This window comes from Bubalus bubalis, chromosome 10 (genome assembly GCF_019923935.1).
Source record: "Bubalus bubalis isolate 160015118507 breed Murrah chromosome 10, NDDB_SH_1, whole genome shotgun sequence".
In the NCBI taxonomy this organism is placed as follows: domain Eukaryota; kingdom Metazoa; phylum Chordata; class Mammalia; order Artiodactyla; family Bovidae; genus Bubalus; species Bubalus bubalis.
Window position 1 is genome coordinate 62,511,561 of NC_059166.1, and position 12,166 is coordinate 62,523,726.

The 12,166-nt window shown below is 35.8% G+C and overlaps 1 protein-coding gene across 2 annotated transcripts in view; it reads left to right on the forward strand.

Moving 5' to 3' along the window:
- Positions 1-12,166, forward strand: part of AFG1L (AFG1 like ATPase) — a 196,036-nt gene that overhangs the window by 135,598 nt on the left and 48,272 nt on the right. For both annotated transcript variants that reach the window (XM_044924365.2, XM_025294689.3), the window contains 2 exons: positions 9,643-9,713; positions 9,970-10,070. In XM_044924365.2, the coding sequence (XP_044780300.1) occupies positions 9,643-9,713; positions 9,970-10,070 (172 nt within the window). The remainder of the gene's footprint in view (positions 1-9,642; positions 9,714-9,969; positions 10,071-12,166) is intronic.

Below are 12,166 nucleotides of genomic sequence, written 5' to 3' on the forward strand. Positions count from 1 at the left end.
TATGGAGAGTGGGACTGAGAAGGAGGGTTGAAGGTCTGGAATTTGAGAGTTAAAGGCACTAGATCCTGCTTGCTTGCATTATACATAGGTCAAGATTAATGGAACCAGTTAAGTTACTCTCCAGGTAACTGAGAAGGGTGGGAAATTTAGAAACTGAAATGGATCTCTGCACAATCAATTAAGTCTTTGAGTGATTGAGAGGAAGATAAATACTAGGACAAAAATCCATCCTAACAACTGATTCTGTTATGTAAAACAAACCTACAGGATTTGAAATGCAACCAAGTCTGTTTTATATTAAGGCGAGTATAAACCAACTTAATCTTAGACCTGCCTCCAGCCCCAGATTATGTTTGGTATGAGCACAAAGAGCTGTACAGCGTGAATGCACAAGGAATCAGTAGAGTGAGAAGGCTCACTGCCAGGGAAGTTTGGCACAAGAACTCTAAGAGGAAGGGGAAATTTCTCCCTCGTTGAATCAACTTTGGCTCTCTGGAATAGAGAACATGAAGAGAGAGGCACCAAGGAAAGCCAACTCTATTCTACTTGTTGATACCTTAACAAGCTGTTGATTTTTAAAGGGGGATAAAGGGGCAAAGTGTGGGTAGCATTCTGTTCCTCTGAGTCAATCCTAATGAAGTAGGAGGTTCTTGAAGAAATTAATTTCCATTTAAATTCATGTGTGACCCTCTTCTAGAAACCTCCCCTTGTTTTGGAATTTTTGTTGAGAATTTCAAACAATTCAGCAACAATAAAGTCTCTTTTGACATACTCTATTTCTTGAGTGTAAGTTTTATGTCGAATGCCTGATTTTAGCCATAGAAATTTTCTCAAAATTGAGATAACTGATACTTTCCTCTCTGTTTACTAATTTATTGTGGAAAAATAAATCATGATTCTCATACTTTTGAAGCACTCAGGCTTTTAATCCAGGATTCCTATAGTTGTTGATGCCAAATTTCCTGGCAATGAAATAGTGGTCGATTCCAGGGCTTTTCTGACTTAAAGACACAGTAGTTTTTACTTGACAGAAAACTCTACTGCAGTTTCTGAATCTAGCATAAAAGTGACAGAAGCAATGAAATGGGTGGATTTTACCCAGAGCATTTAGAACAGAGGAAAAAGAGTCTGTGCTCTGCTTGGGTCCCTCATACTCCAACCCCTGTCAAGAAAGAACATTGGAAAAGAGTGACTCTGCTTCTTCAAATATGACTTAATTCTCTGACCATAGTCACCTTTTGATTATCTGTGAGCAGATTTTCTGTTTTGCATCTCATCTACTCTACCGAGGCATCCCACTGATGGGGCAGTTATCCAGAATTAGAAGTCCCTTAAATTCTTTATCCCTACTCACTTATAGGAGCTTATGGTCCTGTCTTCCCTTATGAGAGAAAAGGGAATATGCTTCAGAGCATCTGAGCTTAATTCCTGTATTTTCTCCTGATCATTTTGATGCTACTCAAGTCACTCTTCTTTAAGATATGCCTCTGTGGTTAAAATTGAACTACACAAAGCTGAACAGAACACATTCTTCCATCCATGTGACATGATATTCTTATAGCCCCAGAAGAAAATTCTGAATTTAGCTCCCCTTTTACAGTGAAAAAAATTATGTTTAATTTAGTGGCATCTTTACGCTGTAGCTTTTCCATGCAACTGCTTTTGACTACCAGGCTTCATCCCTCCTCAGTTTTACTGGTTAGGCTGGAATACTTTCAAGTATGTTTGTAATTTGAGAGTAATTTTAATCACTATTTGTATTTCATATGGTCTATATCCTTGTGTGTTTTTTGTACATTTGTTTTCTGAATATACCTGTTGGCAACCTTGTATTGTATGTTCTAAACACTAGTTTTGTTTTGTTTTGAAACTAGCTGACCCTTAATCTTTTTTGGAACTTTACAGACATGATTGTATTTCTGAGAATAGATTTTTAGTGTAAGATAATGCTGCTGTCTTTTTAAACAGTTTCACTGGAAAACTGACAAGAGGGTCCTGGAGTTGCAGAATCACTGCTGTTACTCTTGTTTTTCTCCATTATAAGTGCATTTACCCCCACCCCCCTTTTGGAAGTTAAAGACATTTTCTCTGGTTGAAATTTTTATAATGAAGTTACATTCTTGAAATTTACTACTTAAAAAAAGTCAAGCAATCTTAGGTGTTTTAAGAATAGATTTTAAAATTTTCATGTATATCATAATGACATTTTACCAAGAAAATGCTAACTATTGCAATGATTAAATCATATTTATATTTTTATTTCATTTCTAAAAATAATTTGAGGCAACTTAGATTATGGAATATAAGGAGAACACCAAGTGTTGGCAAAGATGTGGAACAAGTAGAACTTTTTGTGCACTGTAAGAGTGGGAATAAATTGCTTCAACTCCTTTGGAAAGCTGCAGTATCTGCAGTAGATACTGGTAGTATCTATGAAGCTGAATGCAGATTTAGCCTATGAATAGCAATTCTACTCCAGCAAACATGTATAAGAAGTTTACCAAAAGGCTTATACTAGAATGTTCACAGTAGTACTATTCATAGTAGCCTCAAGCTATAAATTACACAAATGCTCTTTGTTAGGAACTGAATTGTGTTCCTCCAAAATTCATAGCTGGAGTCCTAACCCAAATGGAAGTGTATTTGGGGGTAGGGCCTTTAAGGAGGTAATTAATTACATGAGGTCATATGGGTGGAACCCTCATCTCATAGGACTGCTGTCTCTATAAGAAGAGGAAGAGACACCAGAGGAAAGACCATGTGAGGACATAGCGATGAGATGGCCATGTTGCAAGCCAAGATGAACTTCAGAAGAAATGAAACCTGACCACAATTTGATCTTAAGACTTTCATCCTCCAGAACTGTGATAAAATGTATTTCTGTTGCTTATGCCACCGATCTGTGGTATTCTTCTGTGTCAGCCCTAGCAGACTAATACACTCATCAACAGTAGAATAATAAATTGTGGTGTTTTAATGCAATAGAATATCACCGTACAGAAAAAAAAAAAAACTACTACATACATCGATAAGGATGAATCTCACATAATATTGAGTAAACAAAACCAGACACTTGCTATTAAAGGAAATGAATTTATATGAAGCAATATGTATCCTAATACCCAAGTTGAAAATGTTTCAGGATACACTGTCATTGATTTGATCAATATCGGTACAAAATGAAAGACATTTTCCTATGTCTGGAATATATTTATTAACCAGAAAAGGTCAGGACTATCAGATTTGGTAATTAATACTATGTGTTTTTGGAGAAGGCAATGGCACCCCACTCCAGTACCTTGCCTGGAAAATCCCATGGATGGAGGGATTTAAAAAGCCTTTAAAAATAATAAACATAAAAACTTTAAAAAATGATGACTTTCACATATTAAATTTCTGATGTATTTAAATTTCAAAATAATTCTGTTTAGTATTTATTTTGTGTTACTATTTCCTTCTAATGTTTTCTACTATCATAAGTCTTTATCAGGTAAAGATCATTTTCATACTATTGAAATACATAATCTTGTCATAGTATATTGACTCATACTAGTGATAAGCCATGAATTTATTATTATTAGGAAGTTTTTTGGATTGAAAACTGCTGAAACTTTTAGTGTAACCCTATAATAAAAAAATGATTCACTGTTTATTATTATAGACACTCATTATTTGAGGACACATGAAGTATTGTGATAAATACAGATTTCAGAAATTTTCCAGATTGATATCTTTTGGCAATTTAGAAACACTTTTTCTGAAATTCCCCCTGATTTTCCAGCTCTGTGATTACCTGCTACTCTCCTCTGGTTCTTCATGCTTTAAGGACTGTAGGTTTTCTATTGGGATTTTAGTTGCCCTGAGCAGTACTGATTTTATTGTCTTTAGTCTGAAAGCTATAAAAATGAGTAGCATGCCATTTCCCCCTTCTCCCAAGGGTGGGCTTCTTCTAGAACCTACCTGCTTCTGTTCACTTTCCAGTGCCTTCAGGTTACCTGTTCATGTACCTTGTGCAGAGTTTACAGCCGTCATCATCAGGAGAGTCAGCTAGGGCAGAGCTTCATCCTCCAAGCAGTATAACTCTTCTCTCTGTTCTGATAGAGCACACCTTCCACTATCTTCTTGAGAAGACTGCATGGGAAATATATATTTTTGAGGGCTCATCTGTCCAAAAATGTCCTTATTTGATTTTTTGGGGCATGAATAATTTGACGTAATTTGAATATTCCCTTCAAAACTTCTAGGCACTATACCATTATCTTCACATTTCCATTATTGCTGTTGTGAAGTTTGATATGCAAGTTTCTTGATCTTTTATGTTTGACCTGTTTTTCCCTTTGAAATTCTTTAGGATACTTTTTCTTTATTCCTGCTTTCCTGAAACTTGATGATAAGGTGCCTTAGAAAGTTTTTTTCCTCCCCTTCTTTGTGCGTGGTATTCATTGGATTCTTTCAATTTAGAAAATCATGTCCTTCAGTTCTAGAAAATTTAATTTTCTTTTTTCTTTGATAATTTGATTCTTCATTCCCCCTACGACCCCAGACTTTAGAATGACTCCCGGTTAGATATTGAACCTTCTGGATTTATCTTCTAATTTTTTAATTTTCTATTTTATTTTACATCTTTTTTCTATTTCTGCTATATTTTCTGAAAGATTACTTCAACCTTTTCCCTTAAATTTCTCTTTTTTTAGCTTTTTATTTTGTATTGGGATATAGCCAATTAACAAACAATGTTCTGATAGTTTCAGGTGACTATTTCCCTAAACTTCTTATTTAGCATTCATTATTCAGAGCTCTTTCTTAGGCCCTAATTGTTCTTTTGGTTTATAGCATTTATGCAGTGCAATGTGCCTATATAAAAGGCATATTAGAGTATAACTTTCCCCTTTTGGTCTCTGTATTTTTTGCTTCCCTTTCTCCAAGATCCTTTTCTCTATTTCTTTATGTGATGTTTATCTTTTATCCTACAAGATTTCCTTAAATGCCTAGAAATGCTTTTGTTGTCCGTTCCCCTTAAGAATGAATCTGATTAGGAGTTTGTGTACATAGATGGGGTTTTATTGATTGGTGGACGTAACTAGAGGGTAATAAGGTAGCAGGTCAGGTTTTCCATTGAAGAACCCCCAAATGTCAGTATCAGCAGGTCTTTATTTTTTTTTTGCTATTCAATTTCCTCCAGAAAGTTGTCTCCAATCTTTCTGTCTACTTCTTGGGATGGAAGCTTCCTGGACTGGTAGGGTTCTGGATGCTAAAGAGGTAAGGACTGTTGGTTTCGTTGTTTACTTTGAAGAATTGCAGTTTAGTGACTTTCAACCTTTCTCAGTGTTAAAACTGTCCCAGACAGTAAATGTACCGGTTTCAGCTGGAGTGGAGGTGTTACAGGAGTCCGGCTGTCCAGGTGAAAAGAGGGCATCTAAGGAACTGCCTTGGTGTTATTTTCAGACAAAGCACTTGTTTCCAGCCTGACCCTCACCTGTATCATTGAGTGTATCTGGTAGTGCCAAAACTTTGGTGGTGGTGGTGGTGGCCGGGGGGTAGAGTGGGAGAGGCTGTTGTGAGAAATGAATTGCTTCATCTTGGCTCACCTCCTACCTTCTGATATCTTAGTCTACTAAGGTCCTGCTCACCGAAAGCAATGCCAGTCTTTCCTTCTTCCAGTCCTCCCTTATATTTCCTCAGGATATTCTTAGAATCACTTTCCCTCATCATTTGTTTTGGGGGGAGTAAATCACCCTCTTCTGTCCTAAAGGGAAGGGAGGGAAAAGGTTCTTATCACAAATACGAGACACAAAAGCCAGCGTTTCCTGATCTTCTTTCCCCTCCTTCTAAAGACACTATGGTGTGGGGAATAGAGGGGATGGTAGAGGTGCATAGGGCTGGTTATTCTCATGATTTAACCACAGGGGCAAGAGCCTGAATCCGGTTATTGGTGGCTTATTGGTGGTTCTTTCTAGCAGTTTGGGGGGTACTTAGCACTTCTACCCATCAACTTTGAGCCTTAATTACAATTCCAGGACAAGAGGGGAAAATTGCATATAATGACCTATTGTGTAAGTGGATCCAGATGTCCTTCAAATTCCCCATTGTTGGACATTTAGGTTCTTTGCACTTTAAAAAGAATTTATGTATTTATTTTTGGCTGGGCTAGGTCTCGCTTGCTGTGTGTGGGCTTTCTTGAGTTGTGATGAGTGGAGGCTGCTATTGTTGCGGTGCTCAGGCTGCTGACTTCGATGGCTTCTCTGGTTGTGGAGCACAGGCTCTGGGCTCACGGGCTTCCGTAGTTGCAGCGCGTGGGTTCAGTCGTTTCGGCTCCTGGCTCTAGAGCGCGGGCTCAGTAGTTGTGTTGCGTGGGCTTAGTTGCTCCCCGGCATGTGGAATCTTTCTGGACCAAGGACCCAGCTCGTGTCCGCTGTGTTGGTAGGTGGACTGTGAGCCGCTATACCACCGGGGAAGCCCTCTTTTATACTTGTTTTTGATGCTAGCAGTGTCACAGTGAACATCCTTACAGTCATGAACCGTTATTATTTACACATGAGATTCCTATGAGTGGAATAGCGGGGTGATATGATATGCATGTTTTTAATGCTTTTATTACATATTATCTGGTTGCCTTGAACTCTTGTACCAATTTTACATTCTGTGGTACATGAGAAGGTTCTTTTCTCCCTTACCTATGCTTGTTCCAGCTATTTTATCTTTTTCCTTATCTCTGCCAGTTTGGATAAAAGAATGGTCTCTCATGATTTTACATTGCATTTTTATCACTAGTAAGAATGAACCACTTCACATATGTGTTTTGCCCACTGAGCTATTTTTTTTAATGCCATTTGCCTGTTCAGGTCCTTTGACAGTTTTCGTATTGGAGTATTCAATTTTTCATATGTTAGAGCTTTTAATATATTGAAAATATTAAATATATGCCATAAATGTTGCCACTGTGTTTCCCAGTTTAATGTGCCTATGTATTTTATTTATAATACTTTCCATTATACAAAAAATTTAAAATTTTATGTATGCGGATCTTAGATAAAATGACCTATTTCTCTGAGTTTTGTTTTTCTCTTTAATAAATATGTGATAATAATACATACTACATGGCAAGTGGGGATGGTATAGGTAAACTTATTGCTGCATAATAGCTGTTCAACAAATGATAGCTTTTTTTATTCCATGTGTGACACGTTGAAAATGTTCAGGATCATCCAAATTTACTAGAATTACAAAACATACTCAAGATGTTTAAATCAGATATATATGAACATGAATGTTAAGTAAAACTTTTAGGCTGGTAGAGACAGGTAACTTTAATTTTTCTTGTTACTTGTCTAATTTTTTATTCTTAAAAAAATTGATGAGTTCTGACTGATGCATCCTCTTAAGTAAGGAAATCTGAAGTCTGAATGGAATGTGAGACTAGTGTTTTCTTGTAAGTTATTGTTAAGGAATTATGAATATATTCATTTCTGATAATGATTTCTTTCATTGCATGTTTATTTTATATTAGTATAGATACATCTGATAAAACCAAAACCACACACTAGCTCATCCTGCTGTTAAACAATACGAAGATAAGGTTTCTATCATCCAGAAAGTCAATAGAACGTACTCCCTGAGGTCAAGTGCAAGTTGGCCTTAGGTGGATAACAGTATGTTCAGTGGTGAGCTTACATAAATTGCTTTTATGAATGTTATTTTTAGACTAATTTATAACAATAAAAATTTTTATTTTAGGTGTTGTAACTTCTGAGCAATCTTTTATAATATAATGGATTTCTTATACAATGCTGTTATAATAAAAATAATTTTATCATTTCACATATAATTTCACTATAAATGAAATCACTTATAGTATATTTCACAGATGTGGCCTAACTAAAGTCTAGTGAGCCATATTTTAATATTATAGTATATTTGAGCACAGAATTAAAAAAACCACCACTGAGGAAGTTTATAAGAAATTGTTTGTTTACCAGATATGCTTTTAGAAACATAACTGTCTTCTATTTTGGTTATTTTTCCAAATTCATTTTTCCCTCTTTATTGGGTAACATGCCTAACATAAGGACAGGGTAACTTACTGAAAGCCAGCAGATGTCCAGGGTTGTCGACATTGCTCTCTTCTTTATATATCCTTTTAAAAATATCTCCCTTCTCCATCAGTGGTGTGTGTATACACCACTATTGCAAAGTGGAGATGATTCCAAATGAATCCCTGTGAACAATGTTGGCAAAGCCATCTAAACATACAGGTGCTTGGTGTGGGCACTGACATTTATGTTGATTTGTAGGATTTCTTTGTACCTTCAAAATTATTTACTCTCTCTATAATCACTCTGTAGTGTCATTTTATTACCTTGATACAGCTCTATTCAATTATCATACAAGGCTTTATATAAGTCAAACAGCATTCCCCTGCAAAGCTAACCATTGCAAATGATGTTTTAAAGATCCTTGAGGTGGAGTGGTTACTACTTGAAATGTAACAGTTCCAAACTCTTCATAGTGACTGCGTGCTTTGTGGCATTCTAAAGACATTTCCTGTAGAACATTTCAAGAATTAGGTGCTTGTGTGTTAAATGCCTGCCACCTGACAATTATCTCAAGGAAGAAATTATTTTGGTTTAGTTTAAGCTTAATGTAAAGAAAAAATAATTTATGAGTTTTCAATAAGACTTTAAGACGGATTCCAGAACTGAGTTTAATTGCTTCCACACCTAGATAAGAGTGATTTGTGTGTCAAAATTAAGCATATTGGCAGGTCATCCTGTGTAAGTTTGTACATACAGTCGAAGTAAACTTATATTTTCACTTGAAGTTTTTTTAACAGCATTTATTTCTTCTGCCAGTTATTTTAGTTTATTGACTGATTATTTATCAACCCTTCTTTAAAAAAAAAAAGTGAGAAGAAAAAAGGCCATAGTATTATCACATTTGTGTATGTGGGTTTCCTAAACCATATGGTGATTTCTAATTAGAATACAAAGGATTCTTTGAGGAGACTAACTTCATAGTATCTGCAATGGTGGGCATCACAGAAGAAGAGAGTTTTCTTGGATTTCCAACAAGGACATTTTTGAGAGAAACTGTGTGGTCTGTAATTGTCCTTGTATTCGAAGTCTGATAAAGTTATTGATGTGCAGATCAAGTTGGTATTTTGAAGCTGGTAATTTAATTCTGGATGTTTGATCCTCTCAGTCAGTGGTTTGACTTGATTTTTTTAAAAGGCAGCTTCAATATTTAATTTCACATGTACCCTCTCAGTAGAGATTTCAAAGGATACTTTGCTGGATCCTTGACTGCCTTGTCTATTTGTTCTTGTTTTGCATGCAAGAGAGAGCCAGAAGCCTTTCTTCTCATTGTGTACACATAGTATTAATGGATTTACTCTGCCTGTATCGTCTCATTACTGGAAACAGCCAGAAGCACAGAAGTCTTTCAGTGTATGCAAATAAGGCAGGATCATCTACCTGAGAGTTAATATTCTCTGCTTTTAAGTGTATTCTAAATCTAATGTTTGTATTTAGAGCATAACATCCTGTTCTTTTTTTTATAGGCAAAAAGCTAAGCAGGCTCAGGCAGCTGTTTGATGTTGGCTTCAAGTGTTATTAATTTCATATTCTATTATTCTTTTCACTGTAGCACAAGTGAAGCTGATGTGGAGGCTGTCATGGATAAGTTGTTTGATGAGCTGGCTCAGAAACAAAATGATTGTACGTAAGTTAATTTCTCTTGAAAGAGAATACATTTAGAACACAATGCCCAATCTCCACTGACCAATTAATAAGTTCCATTGCTGTATATGGGTTGATGCCACGCTCAAGTGGCAGTCATTGTATCAGCATTTTGTCTAATTTATGTGTTGAATCATGTGCTATTATTCATCAAGCTATGCATTTCCTATCTGTAAGAGATGAATTTTATAGTAATTATCCAGACAAGATTGAGTCTTTGTTCATGTTCCCATAGTAACTAGACCAAGGATTCTAAAAGTGCAAGGCAGAGAGCTGCGGCTGAATAAAGCTTGTGGAACCGTTGCCGACTGCACATTTGAAGAGCTGTGTGAGAGAGTGAGTATCCAGACACGTTCAGACTCAGTGGCCTTTTCACATGTTAAAATACTTCATATTTTCCTCTGTGCCTGTTTCAAATTTTAAAATACAATTTACTGAGTCACAACTGGTTTATTAGTCTCATTAAGAGAAATACTCATCTGTATATGCCCATGTGCTTTTTATAGATATTGGCAAAAATTTTACACTTAGAAGGGCTCTAACACAAAATTAGAAATACAGAGAGAGCTGTCAACTATAGCTGGAAGCAAAACTAAAAAGGGCTTTAGGGATATTGTATAAAAGTCAAGTGTAAGAAATTTTTTTTTTTTAAAAAGATATGAGGTTACTATGTGGGGAAAGGAAGATGATGTAATACTACCATGATCCAGGAAGTATGATGTAAAAGAGTTTCCATTCCTTGTTCTCATGGATCCTCTGTTATTGTTATAATATCTGACCTATTTGGGTCAGGTTAAGGAAAGTGAATTTTTTTAACTATGACATCTATATTATATAACAGTATATCCAAAAGAGAAAATATATATATACACACAGTTTCATATAAATGAGAGAGCCATTGATTGCAAATTAATTATAGATATAAATTCTTTAAAAGCTTTGGGAATTCTCAGGACTCAATGAGTATTCAGTTGATTATAAATCTTAAGAAAAACAAAGTCAATTAAATATAACTTTAAGCATAAAACCTTGTCATGTATAATTTATCATTCCAACTGGTCTCTCTGATTTATCTTGACTTTTAGGTAACTAAAAAGGAATTATTTTTCAGGGAGAAGAGAAAATATTTTTTATACCTACTAGCCATTTTATGGCTACTTTTCTTAAAACTTAGTAACCTCATTACTTCTAAATTTATAATTTTCAACCCAGAGAGAAGAATCCAATCTACAGATGATATCACAGTAATAAAGCACTTCAAGACCCATAATGATTAGGATGAATTAGAATCCTCGGACAGGTTGATAATGTCAGTGTCTGGTTACGAAAGTCATTCTGGGTGATATGGACTGTTCATACTTCTATTGGGTCAATCTCATCAAGGTCCTGCTACTGCTACTGCTAAGTCACTTCAGTCATGTCCAACTCTGTGCGACCCCATAGACGGCAGCCCACCAGGCTCTGCCATCCCTGGGATACTCCAGGCAAGAACACTGGAGTGGGTGCCATTTCCTTCTCCAATGCATGAAGTGAAAACTGAAAGTGAAGCTGCTCAGTTGTGTCTGACTCGCGACCCCAGGGACTGCAGCACCTGGCTCCTCCGTCCATGGGATTCTCTAGGCAAGAGTACTGGAGTGGGGTGCCATTGCCTTCTCTGGATCAAGGTCCTAATAACCTAATATCTTTAGGCATAATTTTATTAGGGTTTCCATTTAAGTTTTACTTACTTTGCCCAAGAAATAAACTTGGGGAAAATCTTATATATCTGAGAAGCTTACCCTACTTCCATAGAAGGGGACCTAGTGAGGAAAGGGAAGGACAGATCAATTGTGTCTTGGGGTAGTAGGGCAAAGGTAGGTCTCTTAGAGCAACTACTGAGTTTTTATCTCTTTTTTTTCTATGTGCTCATTATTTCAGAATACTTAGTACCAGGAAAAAGTCACTAATCAGGGACTAAAATCTTCATAGTCTACTGTATGGGGGTCGTGAGGAAGAAGAGTGATTGGAACATTACCTTGAAAAACTGAGATAACACATAAAAATAATTATTTTTATCTTATTTGACAAAAATATAGATTATAATAGCAACTAAGAACTAAATTCCTAAAATAAAAAATGAACAAATTACTATTTATTTTTTGGCATACCTTTTTTGACAAAATTTTAGGATAATAAAATAGTATATCCTATGTTTCATAATTTGGTTGTTTGAGTACATGGAAAGCCCTGTTTAATTCATGAATGTTTGTTACTTTTTTTTAAAGTTCATATGGTGTCATTGTCCTTGTTGAGTTTTTTCTTTCTTCAAGTTGGCTAGATCTTCGTTTGTCAGTGACTTTGCTTGAATACATTTGCTTTATATCCATATTGTAATTGTGGGATACTTACTACATCAGACTGGATGACTGACATTGAATATTGACATGATAGGT